The sequence below is a fragment of the Labrus mixtus genome, chromosome 7 (genome assembly GCF_963584025.1).
Source record: "Labrus mixtus chromosome 7, fLabMix1.1, whole genome shotgun sequence".
NCBI classification, from domain to species: Eukaryota; Metazoa; Chordata; class Actinopteri; order Labriformes; family Labridae; genus Labrus; species Labrus mixtus.
The window spans coordinates 27,771,130-27,792,400 of NC_083618.1; the positions used below are offsets into that span (position 1 = coordinate 27,771,130).

General features: G+C 42.6%; 1 protein-coding gene across 6 annotated transcripts in view; it reads right to left on the reverse strand.

Moving 5' to 3' along the window:
- Nucleotides 1–218: 218 nt before the first annotated feature.
- LOC132977091 (transcription factor SOX-13-like) overlaps nt 219–21,271 on the reverse strand; it is a 30,802-nt gene continuing 9,749 nt past the window's right edge. For 2 of the 6 annotated variants that reach the window (XM_061041485.1, XM_061041480.1), the window contains exons 2-15: nt 19,384–19,600; nt 19,176–19,278; nt 18,158–18,244; nt 16,742–16,914; nt 16,440–16,556; nt 16,192–16,306; nt 12,858–12,934; nt 11,519–11,684; nt 9,631–9,749; nt 7,066–7,168; nt 5,608–5,778; nt 4,917–5,133; nt 1,087–3,738; nt 219–1,040 (exon numbers count right to left, since the gene is read on the reverse strand). In XM_061041485.1, the coding sequence (XP_060897468.1) occupies nt 3,453–3,738; nt 4,917–5,133; nt 5,608–5,778; nt 7,066–7,168; nt 9,631–9,749; nt 11,519–11,684; nt 12,858–12,934; nt 16,192–16,306; nt 16,440–16,556; nt 16,742–16,914; nt 18,158–18,244; nt 19,176–19,278; nt 19,384–19,599 (1,950 nt within the window). In that variant the 5' untranslated portion in view covers nt 19,600 and the 3' untranslated portion in view covers nt 219–1,040; nt 1,087–3,452. The remainder of the gene's footprint in view (nt 1,041–1,086; nt 3,739–4,916; nt 5,134–5,607; nt 5,779–7,065; nt 7,169–9,630; nt 9,750–11,518; nt 11,685–12,857; nt 12,935–16,191; nt 16,307–16,439; nt 16,557–16,741; nt 16,915–18,157; nt 18,245–19,175; nt 19,279–19,383; nt 19,601–21,271) is intronic. The other 4 variants (XM_061041484.1, XM_061041483.1, XM_061041482.1 and 1 more) reach the window with 4 other exon arrangements.

The window sequence follows — 21,271 nt, forward strand, 5'->3', positions numbered from 1 at the left end:
TTGTTTTCTTTTGTTTTTCCTTCAGACTAAAAATTTAAATTTTTTCGAAACTGTTCTCTTGTAGAAGGGAACTTTGACATTTTGAATCACTTGATGTTTTTCATTGTTATTAATTATAGTTCTCATGAGATGCAGGAAATAAAAACAGAACACTGAAGAGGACACTGTCGTGCCTGAGCTGGAAACCGAGGATCGAATTATTAAAAAACAAAATCAAACACGATTAACACAACCAATTTATTTTCTCTCAAGGAAAAAAAAAACAACATCAACAACACAAAACTCTTGAAACATAAAGAAACATACACCTTTAAATTACACAAGCTCTTATAAACAAAATAAAGTCTCTCTCTATATTTACATCAGCAGGGGTAACGACAGGTGACTCCACAGCACGTCTCCGTTAAAATAAGATGAACACATTCCTCTTGATGTCGATCTCTCTCTGTGCACATCATCCAGCATTATTTACGTCACACAGTCCTGAACATGATTGTACATGATGAGCCCCGAACCCTGAAGACCAAAGTGTGGCGTTTTCTGACATTATGATTTGTAAACCGAGCTGGATCAGATGGATTGACCCCCAAGTGTACACTTAAGTTTTCTACAGTGTGGTCATTAAGTGATGAGCGCAAAGACACCAAATTCAGACACGAGACAAGAAGTGTTAGTCACAGAACGCTACAGCATGTTGGACATTCATGTCTGTCTGTTTCTGGCTCCAGTTGATTCAGCACATGAACAGTGTCGTGGGGAGTTTTAGGTGAACGCAGTCTACAGAACTTAAATGAAACGAGGTTAAGCAGGAGCTAGCCGGTTCTCAGCACCTTCACTCCCAAGATTTTTTTTTAAATATCGTAAAACTTTTAATAAACATCCTAATTTAAGGCCCAGTCTCTTTTCCTAGCCTGGTGTTGCTGCACGCTTTGACACATGAATGCAGCTCAGCATTAGAGGCCTCTGTGCATTAAGTGATGATTAGTTTGTGGATTTAAAATATATTAACTAGATGTCTCTCTCTCTCTCTCTCTCTCTCTCTCTCTCTCTCTCTCTCTCTCTCTCTCTCTCTCTCTCTCTCTCCACACAGTGCAGCAGGTTGGTATGGATGGGCTGTCCGACAACGTCAAAGAAAATCAGTGATTTGTAGAATCTGTTTACTGATTTGTTAACTTTGTACACAGTTAAATATTCTTTCTGGTTTAAATTGACAAATTGTTAGTCTTGCTAATCTTTGCCGTGCACAAGTGTTGTTTTAAAATAATTAAAGGTGGTCTCTTATTCACGCTTGTCCCAAATAAAGGTAGGGCAATTGAATAAACTGAAGTAAATAAAAACCTGCATGGGCTTTTAATAGAAGTTTTACGGTATTTGGTTTAAGTCTACTAATTTCCTAATCAAGCTACATAAACCTGCAGTTGGAATTACAATGAAAGTATAATTTTTGAAGTTGAATCTGATCTTACAACATTTAATTGAAGTGCTTCTTTTAAAGTAAACGTCTATCCTGCCTTTAGTGAGAATCTTTCATGAAAGAATGACCTTGGATTAACTTCCTCACACACACTCTTACAGTCATGAGTTTGGTGTCTTTGTTCTCGTGAAGTCGATCAGTGGTTCATTAACACAGATCTTTAAGAAGTTGTTTCCCTGTCCACAGCTCAAAGCCGGTGATTGAACATGAATCCATCGATGTATCCGCTCTGAGAGGGAGGATACTACTAAAGACATACAGCTACTGCCCTCGTGTGTGAGGGGGATTTAAGGATAGATTTGCCTCTCTGTTGCTGGTCTGCAGATGGAACATTATTTAACGTGAGGTCAATCGATATGTCACTGCATAAACTGAAAATGAATTTTTACTTTCACTGTCAGTCGTCAAATCTGAAAAATAAATTCCAGTGTAGCTTCAGAGAAGTCTTAGAACGAGGTCAGATGCACAAAGAAGTACAAAGAGTACGACATGTCCTAAAAAAAAAAAAAAGTCGTGAACATTTTTTTTTTAAAGATTGCAGAAACGTATGTATAAAATAACTTGAAGAAATTATCGTGTACAGTGCGTGTGGGAGGCTGCATCTTGAAAAAAAAATCAGCCAATGAGATGGACAAAAAAAATGGGAGGGGGGCGCTCAGCACAACAATCAATCAACAATCATTTAAAGAAACAAACACAGAGGTATAAAAAAAAAAAAAAAAAAGGCAAGGCCCGGGTCAACCCATCATGCCCTCGAGGGGGAACCGATGGGACACACAAATACAGCATTTACAGCACAGCTCAACCAATCAGAGAGACGTGGAGAGACGAGGAAGATGAGGGGGAGGTTTGTTCGTTAACTACTGCATCGTTTCAGGGTAGTAACTTCTTAAAAAACGTGATGAAAATCATTAATCAATGAGACATTCCTCAGCTAAAAACGATCACTTCATTAGTGATGACAAACATGTGACCTGGAGTTAAAACTTTGTCAAGAACGTAGAGCGAAATCACCTTCTGTGATGAACTCTTTTTCATCATGGAGACAAATTCAGAGATTTAGTTTATCACTTTAAACTGCACTATTGTCCTGGAGGCTGTTTTACTAATTTAAAGGAATTAATTTCGGGGGGGGGGGGTCCGTCTACACACACACACACACACACACACATTAATCATCAGATTCTGTTGACCGCTCACCCTGAGAAAAACAGCTGTATCACGTCCTCTGTTGCTCTGGAGAGATTGCGCACAAACTACAAAGGAAAATAATCCTGTTGCATTCATCGCTTTGCATCATGGGAAGTGTAGGATTCAGTGTTTTTGACGCATAAACAACAAGGAACTAAAAGCTGAAAAATGTCCCCCTTTCTAAAAGTTCGGGAATACTTCTGTTCCTAATATTTTCAAGGTGGAAACTTGAATTGATGTGGCAGGATGACAATCTGAACCGTGTGTTAGGTAGGTTAAGAACTAAAATGGTGAGTCCATGTTATCAACAGCGTGATGATGAGAAACTAAAGGTTGTAGGTCTGCATTTTCTTTTTTCTTTTTTTTTACCAGCATTCACCAGCAGGGGGCAGCACTGCTTTACTGATAACATAAAGCTCCATCACATGCCAGTTACTGAAACAGGTGAAAATCCCCGAGAGGAATTGAATTTGTGAAAGTCAGCGTGGAAAGAAACAAAGCAGCTGATGACAAATCAATGAAAGGAAATTAGTACGGAAACAGCTTGCCTTTTTGTGTGTGTGTGTGTGTGTGTGTGTGTGTGTTTTAATGAAAACAATCTACAAGGGTAAGTTTTTTATACCACGTCTTCATTTTTGATTTACCGAGGGGATAGCTCAATCCCTCTGTGTCTCCTCTGTTCTTTTTCTTCTTCTCTGACAGTCGGCCAATCAAAAGCACCCTTCCTCCTGAGCTACACTCTCCCTTTCACTTCACTCCTCCCCCCCCTCCTCCTCCCTCCCCCTTTTCAGTCTGTCAGGAGCACCAGTTCCCCTTCACTCCTCTCTCCTCCATCACTTTCCTCTCCTTCGCTGTACAGCGGCCGCTCCCTCTCTCTGTCCCTCTCCCGCTCTCTGGGTAGGGAGGTGGGCGTGGCCTGGCCCTCCGCTCGACGTGGCGCCGCGGGCACCTGTGGCAGGTAGTGCTCCAACAACGCAGGGTGAAAAGGCATGGCGGTCACGGAGACTGAGCCGGCGGTAACCGGGTACTGACCGTCGCTGTGGGAATAGTGGATCTGCTGTGGTTCTGTTTGACTGGAACGACAAGAGGGCACATGTGGACGGTTATAGCAACACTTTTGGTTTACCTGCATTTCACAAAATCTGAGGTCCGACTATTAAACAGAATACATTAGCTACTCTGAAATGTCAGTTCAACACACTTTCATCAAAGACTCAACAAGTGTTCATGAATATGTTTGATAATTTCACGGTTTTTAGTAGAAAGTTTACTGCCAGTCAGGGGCGTGTTCAGACTTTTTTTTGAGTGCTATGGCTCAACTGGGGCACTGATTTTTGCGAGGGTGGCCCGATCAATTAAGTACCATTTCTAACTCCAACAATCATATCTGCTTCATCACAAAGATAATGGCAACATACTGTCATGTAGATAACATATTCTTATCACATGCAAACTCTGTCTACATTGCAGAAATACATTGATTGGTAAAGTCTTGGTCCTGAAACTTTGCCAGTTAGTTCAGGCAGAATAGAATAGAATAGAATAGAATTACTTTATTGACCCCAAAGTGGGAAATTGTGGCGTTACAGCAGCAGGTTGTCCAAACACACAATATTAGCAAAAAACACAAAATAATATTAAATACAAAGTAAATAAGCACTAAAAATATCAAAACTAATAATGGGAATATATACAACCAGGATTTAACTTAGCATTACTATTACTAATAGTCTTAAGTCCCACCTTTGAGAGGGCAACATGCCAATTACAGTTTAGGATTTTTTGGGAGGGCATCAGGGTCATGCCCCCTGGCCACCCCACTGGACACACCCCTACTGCCAGTCATAAAAATAACAACAGTGTATATTTAACATAACGGGAGAGAGGAGGGGGAAGAGCAATAAAGAGGAAGGAGCTATTCATCGCATGGATTAAAGCCAAGGGGGTTCTTTTTTATATTTCCATTTGACTTTCATGAAGAGACTAGAAATAAAGAAATTGACAATATTTGAGACAAAGGAAAAAAAAACGATGAAACTGTAAAACTTTTCAAACAGTTCCAACCTTCCAGCTCGAGTAGGTGAAGGAGTTTAGAGGAACGATGGTGACGGAGGCTATTCATTATCAAGGACGAAAAAAAGCTAAGTAGTGCACGTTTGTTTTTTGTTTTCAAGAATGAAAAAGGAACTCAGGGAGCTGCAGGTAAAGTCGAGCTAACTTGTCAATGCTGTTGGTGCTGTTTGTCTTTTACCTGTGTGTGTAGGTGGCTCTCTGCTCCTGCCGCCTGCTCTTCATCATGGCCTTGTACTCGCCGACCCTCAGCCTCCGCCCCTCCACGATGCAGGTCCGCTTGGGCCGGGGTTTGTACTTGTAGTCCGGGTAGCGCTCCAGATGCTGCCTGCTCAGCCTCGCCTGCTCTTCATAGTAAGGCTGCTTCTCTTGGTTGGACATGGACTTCCACCTGGAGCCTGAAGATGAAGGCACATTTTACAAAAAGAACCAGGAAGCAGAAAGTCAGGCTAAAAATAGAGCCATCAGTGTGAAAACAGACACGGACATGGATCCTAATGATACTAGTTTTATAGAGTGTATTGAACAGTCAATAGTAGGACACTAAAGCAGTTATAAGTTAAACCAAAATCTATATAAATCAATATAAATGGTTCATATGACTCTGCAGAATTTGCATGCATGTCTGTGTGTATCTGTGAAAAATGGATAGCTCACAACAACAAGCTCTCCACAATAGAAAGGAATGCAAATGTTTATTTCAAGGAAAGGGATTCAGGCCAGTGTGTGTGTCTGTGTGTGTGTGTGTGTCTGCATGTTTCTGTGTGTGTGTGTGTGTGTCTGCATGTTTCTGTCTGGTGGGGAGAAGCAGGTGGCTGTCTGTGCCCTCACATGTGCCAGGGCAGCGTCTCAGAATAGAGCCACCGACTCACCCAGGATCTTGCTGATAGAGGAGTTGTGCATGTCAGGGAAGGCCTGCAGGATCCTCCTGCGCTCGTCCTTGGCCCACACCATGAAGGCATTCATCGGCCTCTTGATGTGGCCCGAGGAGGGAGGGGGCCGGGCCTCGGCATAGCTGCCTGCGACCGAGACGGGCAGGGCACCTAGAGGAAAGAGGGGTTTAGTGAGACGACCACATCAGACTGCTTGGTTTGGAACACGTTACTCATTCATCCTTAATTATATCTCTTTTTAATCTTGTCATTAAAGGGTAAATAAATAAACACCAGAGTTTCAGCTAAATAGCATCTAACCTGGAATTACAGAAAAAAACAATTTGAGTTCAGAGCCGTATCACTTAGAACTGTTAACACAAGGAGTGCTGAGACCACCGATGCAGAGGACATGAAGGGGCAGACCAGGATGGAGGACTTTTCTGAATTGTCTACAAATCCCACTGGAGGATTTAAATGTTATAGCTTTCACATTTTTAAACTAATTGCCCTGATTTTGTACTTTACAATCACCATCTTTTAAAGCAATATTCAATGTTTCCCCCTCTGGCTGGGCTCATGATAAACGTTGGGTCCTAGATGAACCCCTTGGAATAGTAAAGGGTTTTTGGTAGAACCTGTGGGCTGAGCGCTTTGTGATAGAACCCACCATGAAATGTTCAGATGGAACCATTTCACCAGAAAAGGGTTCTTAGGAAAACCTTTCTTGGAGGGTTTTAGAAGGATAAGTAAGTGGTTGTAGATTTAACCCTTTATGTTGGGATCAAGGTAGAACTCTGTGAGAAGAGAAGCCAGAAAAGGGTTCTTCTATGGGGACAAGCCAAAAGAACCCACATGGATCTTATTACACCATTATGGTCACCAGTGTGGTCATGGCTTAGAAACTTCTTTCAATGCAAATTGAGGTTTCCACATTTCTACATTGGATTAATTTCAATATTTCATGGGTATTGTCACACAAATATGCACATAAATTTCATTTTCATTGAACATAGCGGCTATATCCTTCCCCCTATTCTTTTTTGTTTGTTTTTGTCTGTTTGTTTTCTATTTCATTTTATTTTATTTTATTTTATTTTATTTTATTTATTTAATTAATTTAATTTAATTTAATTTAATTAATTTATTTATATATTTATATTTTTTATTATTATTTTTTTTTCTCTCTCTTATTTCTTTGTTTTGATGTGTATGTAAGTCTGTGTATTCATTTCTAAAGATGGTGCTGCTTCTTTTCTTGGGGGTAGTTTTTTTTTTGATTCATTAAACATCTTATGTTGAAAACATGTTTGTTGAAATGAAATGACCATATGAATGAAGCAACTCTTTGAAAAGTATAAAAAAAAAAAAGAAACTTCTTTCAATACTTTGGATAAACATGTCAGCATCAGTTTAGATAAAGCCTTATTGAAAACAGGCTGCTCCAGGGACACGTACCCTCAGAGTCACTGCTGAGGTGGTCTTCGGTGGGCGGCAGGCCTTGACTGTCTTCACGCCGCTCTGAGTGAGAAATTCTCTCGCTGCAAGAACTTTTATACTCCTGCAGACATAAAAAAAAAAGACAATGACGGAGGAAGTCAGGCATGGAATATTCACACCGGCACAAAGGGATGATTTGAATTTTGTCTGCAATAAAAGATGACCCAATGTTCAGGGCACGCATGTGCTACATAAGAGTGCTATTTAAGGTAAAGAGACCGTGCACTCGCCGTATCAGCTGCTGTTTAAATGCAGGGCTATAAATGCAAAGAAAGGAAAGTGCAATACTATGGAGGTGAAAGAATGGTGTTTATTGTTTGAGAGAGGAAAGGTGAAGGAGAAAAGGCAGAGGCGGGAATGTAGCAACTCGGAATTTGCAAAACTATCACACCACCATCTTTTCTATCATCCACCGCTATGCTGATAAACATTATTCATTTTCCATGCATAGGAGTGCAACACCAAAATAGGTCAGTGATCAGTGATGGTGTTAAAGCAGCAGCGGAGGTAGGACGAGATGGAGCAGGAGAATACAGAAGAGGAGGAGGGGGAGCTCCAGAGTACAGTATTACTGTGGACAAAGAAAGCAGGCAGGTGGCTCAGTCAATGCCACACTGAGGCCTTTGTGGTATTGTGAGGCTGCAACAGCTGTTGCCTAAGGACGAGGCTGAGACCAAAGCTGCAGCCACCTCAAAGACTGAAAACCAAGACCGGAATAGAAGACAATTTTTACAAGAACCAAAACAAAAATATGACAACCAGGAGTCAGCGAGGTGCTTCAACAGCACTTGGAAAATAAAGTTAAAAGTCATGAAAGAGGAAATCTGTGAATGCCAAGTTCACATTTTGTTTTTCATTTGCTTGTACTACCAAAGTCATGTTCTTGCACACCTTTCACTGTAGCACATGTACTCACAAGAGATTAACAGCCGTTAATAAGAGCTATGATTAGTATGTAGCTGCATAGCGTCTGTGTTTGATCGTTCACCGTGTTCAGCAGCATTTTTCAGAAGTAAACACCTAAACTCACTGAGCTGTATGTAACAATGCGCTTCTGTGTGTGGTTCCACTCCAGCTGGGGTATTTTTCAGCTGGTCTCAACCCTAAGAGGCACGGTTCCCTGAAACCCTAAACCTGACTCTAACCCCCCGATAAGCCCACTTCATGTCAGCCAGAGAAACAGAGGAGGTAGGACTGTGAATGTTTCCACTTCTACAGTCTGCTCAGCTGAATCTGAACCACTCATATCAAGATCTGAACATGTGGTGATATAAAACCCTTTTATGAACATTTAAGCATTTTAAAAGGAGCAATATGCAGCTCTGACACGTAGCGTTTAAAATTCAAAACATTGTCGAGAGCTGTCTTCCTTCCGCCCAGCCTCCTCCTCCTTACAGTCAACGGGCATGTGTGTTGCCATGACGCTGACACAGAAGCTTCGGCGTTTGACCAGCTCTGCATCTGTCTGTAAACCTTTCTGCTTTCTAACCTCTCTCCATTTTTCAAAAGCTTCTCCAATATTGATCCTAGTTTGACCATTTTTCTGGTTTTGCAGCTTACTAGAAAAATGCGGAGGGCTTCTCTTGCCCCCTTCCATCGCTGCAACACCTGTTGGTGTGCCGTTTGCGAGGCAAACTGAGGGGTGTCAAAAACGGCCGTGTCTGGGTGCCTTAAAGCCGTCTACCTTTGTCTGGTCAAAATGAAAAAAAGACCATTCAGGACCAGAATCTAAACTTAGAAGGAGGACATAGAAGCCAGCACTTCAACAGAGCATGTTTCCTTAATGTCTGATGGTATAGTGATGTCATTGTATCATTTAATTAAGTAGATATTTTACAGAATGGACCTTTAATTGCTCTAAATTATTTTTGACAAAGGGTCGCTAAGTTGATCGATACCTCAGAATTCTGTGTGGCAGGTGTACACTTACTTTTTATTTAGATATTTTATGATTACAATGTATAGGACCAATGTTAAAAAAGTTGTTTTTAGTAATACACCTACACTGAATTAGCATTACAAAGCTTAATAATGAGTTTAAACCAAGCAGAAACTGCAGTACCTAAAGTGTCCACTAGAGGCTGTTTACAAAAGCCCAGGTAACCTCAGTAACAGCCATGTTAAAATGCCTACACAGACAGCAGAGTTAAAGATGTTTACAGGCTGGTGCATAAAACAGCTTAGGTCTCAGTGGCTTGTTTCTTTATCTGAACATGCAGAAGTGGGCTGAATGTATTTTTACAACTCATCCGTTTTGATTATATGAAGGCTAAGAGGTATGCATACATTTTCATAAATAGAAATGTGGCTAATTTGACTGACAGGTGGGCTTGTCGTAGCTGTTTACAGGCGCTTGTTCAAGCACCTTGTGTTTATTCAAATCATGGCTTATCCCTCACACTGCTATGGTCGGATCACCCGTGTGGCTTTAACGTCAGAGTGTGTGAGCTTATTAAGCCATGAGATGTCTGACAGGAGGTCTGGAATAGGTATGGCACGGTGTAGTCTGAACATTTAGCTCACCATCTTTCCCCCGCTGTCCCTCTCTCTCCCCCTCTCTCGTCCTCCTGCGCTGTGGTTCCTCAGGAGCAGCTGGGCGTCGTGGATGGCCTGAGTGACCACATCGCCATCTCCGAGGAAACCTGAAGAACAAAAACACCGAGCAAGAAGGAGAAAAGAAAAGATGTGAACGATGTTGATGAGGTGAACGAGATCAATGCAGTTGACTCTTTGGATGCGGCTGCACTAAAGAAACCCGTGTGACGTACAGCTTCACAACTCTTCCCCGACGCACAGACGAGAATCACCTTTATGTCCTTCTGATGGAAATATGAGGAAGGTAGAGCCTATACAAACTCAGCTTATCTGAGAGAACGAGGCACACAGAGTTCAGATAAAATCAGATGGATTTGCATGTGTTTCCATAAAACACTGAATAGTGCATAACATGACATTCTTTTCTCTGTATAAGCCAAGGTCAAAGAGCTTTTCACAGATACCAAGCATACCATAGCTTACACCTGAATGTTGCTTCCACTTGTATTAGTAGCACAGTTTTAGGACTAAGTTGTTGAAACTTAAAAGATGACACCAGCACATCCATCATTCAGTAAACATACAGACACCCTCAGTATTCTACTAAAACTGTGTCTATTTAGCATAAATTGTTAATCTGCAGTTCCTGTTTTGACTGTAGCTACAGTACTGATTGTTACCAAAAGCTCATAAATGTGGTTTGTCTGAATAGCATAGAGATTCTCGTTTTATCATACTATGTGGCTGGTACCATGCCTTCTGCCTTAAGAGTTTGAATTCCTTTGGGCCGCATTTTCAACAAGCAAACAGCGCTAATGTAATTTTTCCTTTTCTCCCTTCACTGTTTATTTGTGTTTTTCTGCACAGATTGTAGTTGTTAAGTTTGAAAGCTTCTTTTCCTGTAACTTTGTTGGCAACTTTTTTTACCTACAGATGCAACTTCGGGTCTAGTCGCATCAGTGGAAAGTCCAGTGATACAGTATGCACGACTGTGTATCAACACACCTGAGTACTTGATGCATAGACTGTATACAGATGGACAATAAGCCTCAACCTCCTTCTGCTGAACGAAGATGAAGCCAATTACCCCCCCCTGACGGGCGCTGACATGTAGCGCATTTGTAGCCAAAGTCTGCAACACAGTGACTGGACGGCCGTCAAACCACTCCCACTACGAAACACAAGTTTATCTTACTAATAAAATGTCGAGGATCCCTCAGGTCGGTACAGTCCACAGCAGAACCGGTTCTGTCAGGTGTCAGTTTGAAGTAGACACTGACTTATTGGAAGTTCCAGGGCTCTTGTGTTAGTGTTCATTATGTGTCCTCTTTTACTCTACTCAGTGCAGGCAGCTCTGCAGGGGGCCACATTCATCAACCGAGCTGTCAATCACGGCATTTTACGCCTTTTAATAGCATCAAATAATTAATTTAAAAATGAATTTAACACAAATAGCACACTTAGCATGATGATCACTGTCACAACAACACCAGGTGCAAAGTTGTATTTTCATTTTATAGTTTGACTTGTGTCCCATCTGTTAACATGGTGGTTCATGAGCTTTACCACAACCAGTCAGTAGGGGGAGCTCTACGTCTTTTTGGCTTGGCTTGAGGCGAGTTGTTTGCGCTGTCCACTCTTTATGTAGTCTATGGCTTGAACCAGGAGACAAATAAAAAAGACGCAAACTCTTTTAATGATGAACTAAATTCAAAGAAAAGTTAAAGAAGAGTTGGTTTGGGTGCAGCCTCTTGGTGATAAAAATGTTGTGCAATCTCTGCAGGATTAGTCAAACTAATTAAAATGAGTCTATTATAGATCCACACTTTCTACCAGGGAGTGTATCAGTCAGGTGTGGTGGGGGGGTGGGACTCACTGAGGGCAGATCGAGACGGGCTGTGGTTCACTTCTCTATGATGGTCTCTGGGTCTGTAGGTCCCGTGCATCCCCAGAGATCCCAGCTCCAGGCCCTGCGGACTAGGTGTTTTCCCCAGCTCCAGCCCCTTTGGCTTGGAGGTCAGGTTCAAGGGCTGACTGGCTTCCTGAAAAAACACAGTGAGAGCGAGCGATGAGCAGGGGTGGGGCCACCGACACACATTCAGGCGTAAACCACAAAAGGGCGAGGGTGTGTGCGTGTATTCCGGTTATGCACGGCAGATTTGGCATGTCGGAGCGCATCCGTCACACCTTTGAAGCGTCCCAGGTTCTTTTGTCTTTGTGTTCCCCTCATCCTCTCTTCCCTTTTGTTTTTTTTTTAAGCCGTGTTGCTGGATCCCTGCTTGAGAACCAGCCGTGCAAATACAGTTCACGCTACATTCTCACACACACACACACACACACACACACACACACACACACACACACATGTATGAGCACCCTCACACACGTCTATGCCACACACGTTAAATCTTTGAACAGAGGGTGTGGTGTTTTCAGAAAGTTTTTTCAGTGCCCCAAAGTAAAATTTTCTGTTTAATCTGGAGGGTGTCACTTACTTTAATGTGCATTTAACCACACGTTTATGGCAATATGTAAACAGTACATAAACACACACACACACTGCAAAGTAAACACACACACAATCTCTAGGAAAAAAACATATGCAGAATAATATTTGTATGTTTGGGACTTGAGAAAAAGCTTTTATACTCTAAGGCCCCGTGTCCACCTAGCGTTTTTTTGTGTGTCGTTTTTCAGTTGTTTTCATTGGGTAGAGAGCGTTCTCAGCAGAAAGCAGCCGCCTGGAAGAAAAAGCGCAGCGCCCAGCGTCTTTTTTTTTTTTTACAAGCGCTATGCTGTTTTTGTGCGGCCGCTCCGAGCGCTCAAGTTGAAAAACTTTAAACTTTTTCAGAAAAGGCGCTGTTGACGTCACGGCGCTCTTTTCAAAATGTACGATATTCCCTGTGGTTTTAGCCTCCTGCAGATCGTATCTTGCACTCACATCCCTCTTTGCTCCGAGTCTGCTGGGGTAAAAAAAAAAAAACGATCTCAAATATAAAAACATGCAGTAAAAAGTAACGGAGCAGTGTCGGTCATAGGCTACAGCGGCCGCTGTCAACAAACTGTTGTAACAGAGACAGGACGGACGAGCAACGGTTTTCTTCTCAAGAGCAGAAACGCTTCATGCAGACACTCCCCGAGCCGACAGCTGACGCATTTCTGCCTTAGAATAACTTGTAAATGGCTGACAAACAATACTGTCATAATATTTGTACCTGTCTGAAGGATCCACTGCTCCTCTTGACAGAGGTGGGGTGGGGGTTCTGCAGCAGCTGCATGGGATAGTCCACGGCTGTGGAAAGGGGTACAAATTCATGTATGAATTACAGCATTACTGATAGAAGCTAAGACTTGATTCAAATGTAATAAACAATCAAATACCAGACAGTAACTCTGACAACAGCAGTATCAGAGAAATGTGCAATAGAACATTGAGGGCCGGATTGAACGGATTTGCAAGCCGCTAAACCTTTCAGAAGGCAGCGTCTGTAAATAAAATCTGTAAATATCTGACATTACTAATACAATCAGAGGTTAAATCAGTCAATCTGTCATCGGTTCTGGAGAGGCTCTGCAGCCGTTACCCACATTTTCGTTCACACAGGCGCTGACTATGCAGCAGGAGCAATTACAGGTTTAGCGTTTGGCTGTAGGTCACTTTGACGTGTGACTGTAGATGCCGGGGATTGTTCCCCCAACGTTCCAGTTGGGACACGCCCAACTCTTCCAGTTAGCCACAACCACCCCATGAGTAATGCTAATTACACTATGAGCATCAGTAAAAACATGACGTAATGGGAGACCAAACCATCTTCTATGGCCATATCTCCTCGGGAGGTTTATTTATTTGAAAAGGGACAGTCTACATTAATCAACGGTCAGACGCATGTAAACGTACCCGAGTTAGCCGAAAAGGCTAATTTTCATAGGCAGTCCCTTTGTCGGATGTTTTTTGGCATCGTAGAATTGAATATAACCCATTTACATGCGTTCATTAGTAACTAATACATATATATATACACAATACAATTTGAGTTTCCAACATAAAACATGATACAGTTTAAGGTACCACGGGGAGGTTTTTTTAAAGATTTATTTTTGGACTTTTTGTGCTTTTATTGGAGAGATAGGACAGTGGCTAGAGTCAGAAATCAGAGAGCGAGAGAGAGAGTGTGGGCAACAACATGCGACAAAGAAGCCGCGGGTCGGATTTGAACCTGGGCCACCCGCTTGGAGGACTATAGCCTTGTAAATGGGACGCACGCACTAACCACTGCACCACTGCGCCACCTGCGCTCAAATAAGGCTTTTTTTAAAAACATTAAATATAAATGAATGACAAGATGTTGATTTGTGGATTTGTAATACCCCATAGTATATCAACACATTGCTTTGCTTTAAATCCGCAGTATGAAGCATTACAGGCCATGACCTTCAAGTTTTGCACACTCAGCAAGTTAGGCTTTTGCTCTCTTCATTATCACAGAGTTTAGAAAAGTAGCTGAACACCGACCATCAGAATGTGCAACATAGATTGTGAAATCCTACGGTAAATGGTACATGTACTGGACCTTGTATAGCTCTTTTCTAGTCTTCTAACTACTCAAAGTGCTTCTTCACTGCAGGTCACACCTACACACTCACACACTGATGGCAGAGGCTGCTACATGTAAAACATCACCAGGGGTTAAGTATCTTGCCCAAGGACACATCGGACATGCAGGAGCTGGGGGATCCAACCCGACATTCCAGTTGAGAGACGACCGACTCCACCACTGTCCCAAAGCCGCCCATGGCTCTACTTTTTCCTAACTTTGTAACATGTCAATACTTTACATTAAAAAAACAACAACGGACTTTTGTGTAAGCTTGTCATGTGCACTGAGACGAAAAGGAACACAACGTGGTTTCACAATAGACTTTGATTGTGTTTAATTTGAGATCAAATACGAGTTAGTTCTCCCTTCTCTTGAACTCGAGTACTTTTTGAAAAAAAGAAGCTTTGAATAGAACAAGTTTCTAATAGTTAAATGCAAACAAATAGAGGTCACTACAAAATAAAATACCCTGCATAGCTACTTTTTTTTAATCCGTCTTTATCATCAAATAAAAGACGCCATCCAATAGCTGACTTGAGCTGACCTCTTCCAAACAACCCGACCGTTTTTCCTTTTTTTTTATTCATCCGTCAGAACATTCTGAGACACTCAAACATAGCCACTTAAATTCCTCAGAGAGCAAATAAATGGTTATCCGCAAATTCCGCCTACAATGTTTTAAAGACTGGCCTCGTGTCTTTTAGGTTTTCTGAAAAGATGGAGGAGACAAGGTCACACACAAGCCCGGCTTTTAAGACTCGTGAAAGCATGCACAAAGCTCTCCACGCAGTGCCCTCTATAGCCTGCTAACTGTGCAAGCATACGTGTATGAAAGGAGCTATCAGGCACATTGTTCAGTTGAAGCATACATTTGTATCTCACGAATGCCTTTTCCTTTTCTATAAAATGGGCCTTGAGCTGGAGTGCAAGGAGATGTTCCAGCATCGATGGTGCTGTTTGTTTTTGTGGCCACAACTTTTCTGCAGAAAAGTTTCTGACCTTCAAAAGCTTTCAGTCGTTTTTAAAGAAGTCCAGTTCTTTTTATTCTTCCTTCACAAAAGGAGGTGAAGAATGACAGAGATGAAAAAGAGGAAGCCTGTCATAATTCATTCACTTGATTAAAAAAGTGTTTTAAAATGGACAGTGAGGAAGTGAATGGTGGGACTGAATTTGGTTTAAACCGCGATTTAGCTCAGAAATAAATGCGTATATTAAATTGCATTTATCACGTTATCTTGTCCCTATAGATTAGTCTCCGCAGTGTCTCCCTGTAGTCACAGTGACGACCCCTCTGCGCCTTTGAAATGTCTCACCTCACTTTAAAAATCTCCTGGACAGCTCAGCTGACGGGTCGAGAGTAATCTTCACCTCGTGACATGAAACTTTTCATTTTTTCATATTTGTGAATATTGGTTGTGAGTGACAATGCACGTGTCACTGCTGTTGATTGAGAGACACTTGTGATTATACTAAATGTCCCACACCTGAGCACACACAGTAGGTGGAGCTTTGTCTACTTAAAGATCACGTTGGGGAATTGTTTGAGAACACACTTGACAAAGGTTCAGCGGGACTCGAAACGTTGTGATTTTTTCTAATAACCTTGTGATGCTTAGCAAGAGTAGTGTGCGGGCTATTTTCTTTTTTCTTTTCAAGTGATAGTTTGTCGTCCTAAGCACCAACTTCATGAGATAAGTTAGATGTACAAACACCTCCTTTGAAAAGCATTTGATATCCTAAATTAGCAAAGTAACATGAATTGTGACGATCAAACCCAGTAAGCTTTGCTGCCAGTAAGACTTGTCCATATGAGTAAAACCCTGAGGCTACTTTCTTTCCCCCCGTTGCGTTCGCTATTCATCCGTGGTTATATGATTTAATGTGAGCCAATGTGTCCCGACCTGTCTCCTCCACAGCGCTGAAACCTCTGTGTGTGAGCTCGATGACCTACCTGGCTTGCAGGGGATCGGCTGCAGGGGTAGGGTCATCTGGGACTCAGAGGTGACCTGCGGGGGCTGCGTGTTGGGGTGGAAAGCCGGGATCATCACGTAGGGCATGTTCACCTGCTGGGACGGGGCAGAAACAGACACAACTCGCGTAAATGCTCCTGCGTCGTCTCCTCGTCAAACACGGATGTCTGATCTGCTGTGTGAACTTCTCGTATATATATATATATCGCAACCCCCCATGCTCATGCACCTGTCTGAAGTGTGCATAGACGTGTGTAAGGTCTCGAGAGGGGCTGACCTGGATCTGCTGCTGGAGCAGGTTGATCTTGTGCTGCTGCTGGATCAGCTGCTGCTGCTGCTTGGCGATCTGAGACACAGGACATGGTCATTTTCACGTACATCATTTTTTATGATGCTGACAGTGTGATCAGGGCTTCATTCAAGAACTCAACCTGAACCCCTACAGCAAAAGTTTCTCTTCAAAAATATCTACAACTTGTTCTGCGTGTCTATTACATTCAGATTGAGTGATTAGACACCTGTGACCGTTACCTGTTCCTGCTGTTGTCGGGCCAGCTCCATCTGCTGCTGCTGTTTCTCCAGCAGCAGGGCGGCCATGTTCCTCTGCTCCGAGTGGGCCCCGAGGAGCTGCTCCCTCAGACCGCTCAGCTGGTTGATCATCATCAACAACTGGAGCTCCTTCTCTGCCAGCGACTCCGGGGTTCCTGGAGGAGTCGGAAAGGACAGCGTTCTCATTTCAAACAGCTTGTGGATTTTTTTTTTCGGACACACTGTAGCTCGAGTGTGAATCCAACAGTGAATCCCCCGAGGGCTAACAAACTTTTAACCACAGCAGTAGCTCAAAATGTGCAAATTTTACAATGACAGTAGGATACCTCCCTAATGGGGCCCCACTCACTCTCGCTGCCCTGATTACCATCTCATGTATTTCTCCTGTGGAAAACCAAATCACTGAAGGAAAATAAAGAGGAATGATCCGTCTAGGAGTGAAGAAGAAAGAGGCAGACCGTCGGGACGAGGGTAGATATAATAGTCGTCGGAGGGGCCCCCCATTCATTTTTTGCCAAGGGCCCCAACGAACTCTAGAATCCCCACAGGCTCAGTTCTCCCTGAACACCAGCTTGTGAATGTTTACCACTTTATCATAAGCTATTGCTGCATTTCACGTGGACTTCTTGTTTAACTCCGTGGTTGCTTGCCCTGCTTTTAAAGGGGACATATTCTGAAAAATCCATTTTGACACACTTTTTTTGAACATATATTTGGGTAACCTGAGTGTCTACAGACCCAGAAAATGTGAAATAAATCCATCCAGTCCTTTGTTTGTGGTCTGCATAAGTCTTACAACTGAGAGAAAAACGCTCCGTTTCAAATTTGCTCTCCTTGTGATGTCACAGTGGGATTCTGGTAAAAAAAAGACCCTCCCCTCCCCTAGTATCTCCACCCATGGACTCCACCCCCAGCCTAGATCAAAACTTTTGCAGCAGGTCCGCCATTTTTATTCTCGCTACAGAGGAGTGATGTCTACCAGGAAAACTCAGAGGGGGCGCGCATTGCATTTAAAGAGACACACACACCAAAACGGAGCGTTCTGAGAGAGCTGGTTTATACAGGGTCACAAACCTCCTCTGGTGCTTGATTCATGTTATATTTTGACCAAAGCACAGCACAGATGTTTCATTTAGACTACAGGGGGACTGTTTGAAAAGGTGGAGGGGGATAATATGTCCTCCTTTAAAACAAAATACAGATGTAGCAAACGACTATGACGGCAAAGTCATCCAACCTGTGCTGTCCCACATTACTGCAGGTGTGTCAAAGAGGTTATAGAACATGTTTGAACTGAAAGAGTGCGGCAGATATTTGCACAATATACCAGTAACATGCAATAATGGTATGAAAGCAGTAAATAAAGTGAAGAGATGGCGGTAGCGTCTGCAAACTGACCTTTCAGTTGTCCTGCCCACCCTGAGCTTTTATCCAGAAGTTTCTCCTTCCAGTCGACATTCAGCAGCTTCTCAATGGTGGGCATTACTGTTAACAGAACACATCAGGTACTCAGCAGAACTGCACTGAGCTGCACTAGATGGCATGAAAGAAAAAACATTTTCTGTCAAATAAAACCCATCTGACACCAAACTACTCTCTCAGCCTCTCCTCTGCCTTCCTAATGGAATTGATTGAAGAAGGGCAGAGGTTGTTTGTGCGTCTGGGAGAAGTTTTGAGTGTTTGAGTGGATCAATATTTGAACAGCGAACAATCCAAGGTCAGCTAGTGGAGAGAACTTGAGAAAAATTTAAGGCGAGGAGTGCCTGCTGGTGAAAGACTTAAGGGCAGGGAGAGGCTCGGGGGGCGACTCACAGAGCAGCCTTTTACTCTGTTAGTGGATGATGAACAAAAACAGACTTAAAACACCCGGTCCCTTAGAATCCATTCAGAAAGAAAAAACAACACCCTCGCTTCAGTAGACAAACTGTCACTTCTACGCATCGATTTTTCAGCAGGCTGCATTGTTCACTGCTGAATAGCGGCAGAATGTAGTGCACTTAAATACATAAGATACAGAGTCATCTAAGTGTGGTCGATGCAATAAGTTGTACGGACGTTTGTAACCAACTGTTTGAGAGAGAGACGGAAAAAAAAACATGTGCAGGAATGAGACCAAAACCGATATCTTAAATCCTTCATTTCCGATCTTTAGAAAATTTCACTGATTAGACGAGTGTTTGCATATTGTATCAATAAGAAGCGATGTGCAAAATATCAAACCTGGTGTCTTTCCTGAGTTGTTTCGCTAAATAAACAGAACTAGAATGAAGTCCCCATGCTCATGATTCTCCTTCTAAATAACAGAAGCTATGTCTTTAAAGAGAAGAGATCGCTTTCTGTTTGAAAAGCGTGGAAGTCTTTTACTCTCATGTGACGTCGTTAAAGCAAAGAGAACATGTTCAAAGTTTGGACGGACCTTCCTTGAAGTTCGACTGTCCTTCTGGTCGGTCATGTGTCCTGGCCTCCTTCAGTCCCAGGGGGCTTTGCCTGTGAGGCAGCTCTTTACCTGGAGAGCCCTCCTGTTAAGACACAGAAAGAGAGCGTTTATTTACCAAAGCATCAGAGAAGGAAAAGAAAGAGTACTCTAAAATACCCGGAGAGAGTCGTGCCTCTTTTTTTCTTACCGATGGGGAGCAAGAGAGCGGAGGGGTCAGCTGGCGGGCCTCCAGCGGATGATTGGCTGACCAGTCGCACGAGGGCGACGTCTTGGGAGGTTTCACATTGGTGATGACTCCGACCGCTCCGCCAGACTCCTCCTGTTCCACTTTGACACCGACAGCCGCCATGCTGACATCCCCGCCGGAGAGGAGGTGCAGCGCTGGAGAGCTGGGCTCAACCATTCTGTGGGAAGACAAACACAACCCATGCATGAAGGCATCACTTACAGTGTGTTGCGGTTTGGGCACAGGCCATGCCACTTTTTAATGCCATTGTTGATATGATCAACGGCATGGGAGAGAGATAAAGTTACAACAGTAGCAGAAAGATAAGAAGTTAAAACAACTTGAGGGGGAAACTGAGTCATTCTTTTGGTCCAGTGATTGGAAAGATAATTAAAAAAGAGCTTTTAGGATTTTTTTTAGGACAACTGAGAACAGATCTGTTTTCAGCTAAATGGTAACATCAGCTCACAATATGATGCTAATGTGCTGATATTTGGTAGGTATATTGTTTTTACCCGGTCAACATATAACATTAGTAATTCGCTTAACACAACGTACAGCTGAGGCTGATGGCAATGCCATTAAGTTTGTAGGTATTTGGTCGTTAAAGGAAGAATGTGAGACATAAATACAGCAGAAAGCCAGTGTAAATGTCTCTCTGAGTCATGACTGTCTACAATGAGTGAGAAGCTCGAGTCCCGCTGGCTGTGTTGTTGTCAGAGCCGTGTTTACATCACGTTTACATGGACGGGACGGCCTTGTTTATAAAGCTGTTTGTGACAAAGACTGGAGAAAAGAAGAATAACATACTCACTGCTTATTTGGATGTCAGGTAAGTGTCTTTAGATCACAGTCATTCTGTGTCAAATTATGTGCAATATGAAGCTGTGATTGGACCAAACCAGTTTGATGATGTTTTTGCATAATTTAGGCGGAGGCTTCAAATAAGCTCTTTGCGTTTTCTCACTCTTCCTGCACTGAATGATGTCTATTTTGTTATTTGTTTAATATGCTTTTTTTCCCCCCCTTACTGCAAATAAATAAATACAAAAAAAATAATAAACGAGTTAACCAAAGTGTGCTAACATTAGCCTGCTAACACAACAATGCAGGACACAATTGCTACTCAAGAAAATGACAATTTTGTCTGCCTAATGGGGCTTAATTACGGTGCGTTCTAATTCATAACTCCTTCATGAGTGGAGAGGGGGGTTGGAGGTGTGTCGCTGGAGGAGAGCGGAGGCTTCAGATTAACCAAACAGAAGTTTGTTTTGGTTTCATGCTGGTGCTCAAGGGCGACATCTACTGGATCAAAATGTCGCACAGTCTTCCTTTAACCAAAGTTCATCCAAGAGTTTGTCAACAGATTACCAAAGACAGCATCATCATTATGAGTGAAATATCAGTTGAAAATGAAAAATTGGTGAGTGGATATATAGACGGGGAAATCACATACACACTCTGTTATTGAGACATGCTACACACACATAGGCTGAAATACACACACATGCACAAACAGGATCCTATGCACTAATGGAGAGATGTCAGAGGGAGGGGGCTGCACAGCGGTTGGGGGTTCAGTGGCTACTCAAGGGCCCCTCGGCAACCTACCGCTGCGTCTTACAACCAATTCTTAAAGAGGAAGACGTATTAGTTTTTAGATTATGCAGCCTAAATCCTAAATCCTAAATCCTAAATCCTAAAGAAAAACCTTTCAACAGGACTGTGCACAACAATCAGAAATTGTTAAGGTATGCTACCATACCTTGTTCTGCAGAGCGTGCTTTGCCAGATAAACCAGGCGATGACAACTTTAAACACTGTTTCCGCAACCATGTTCTTTGACATC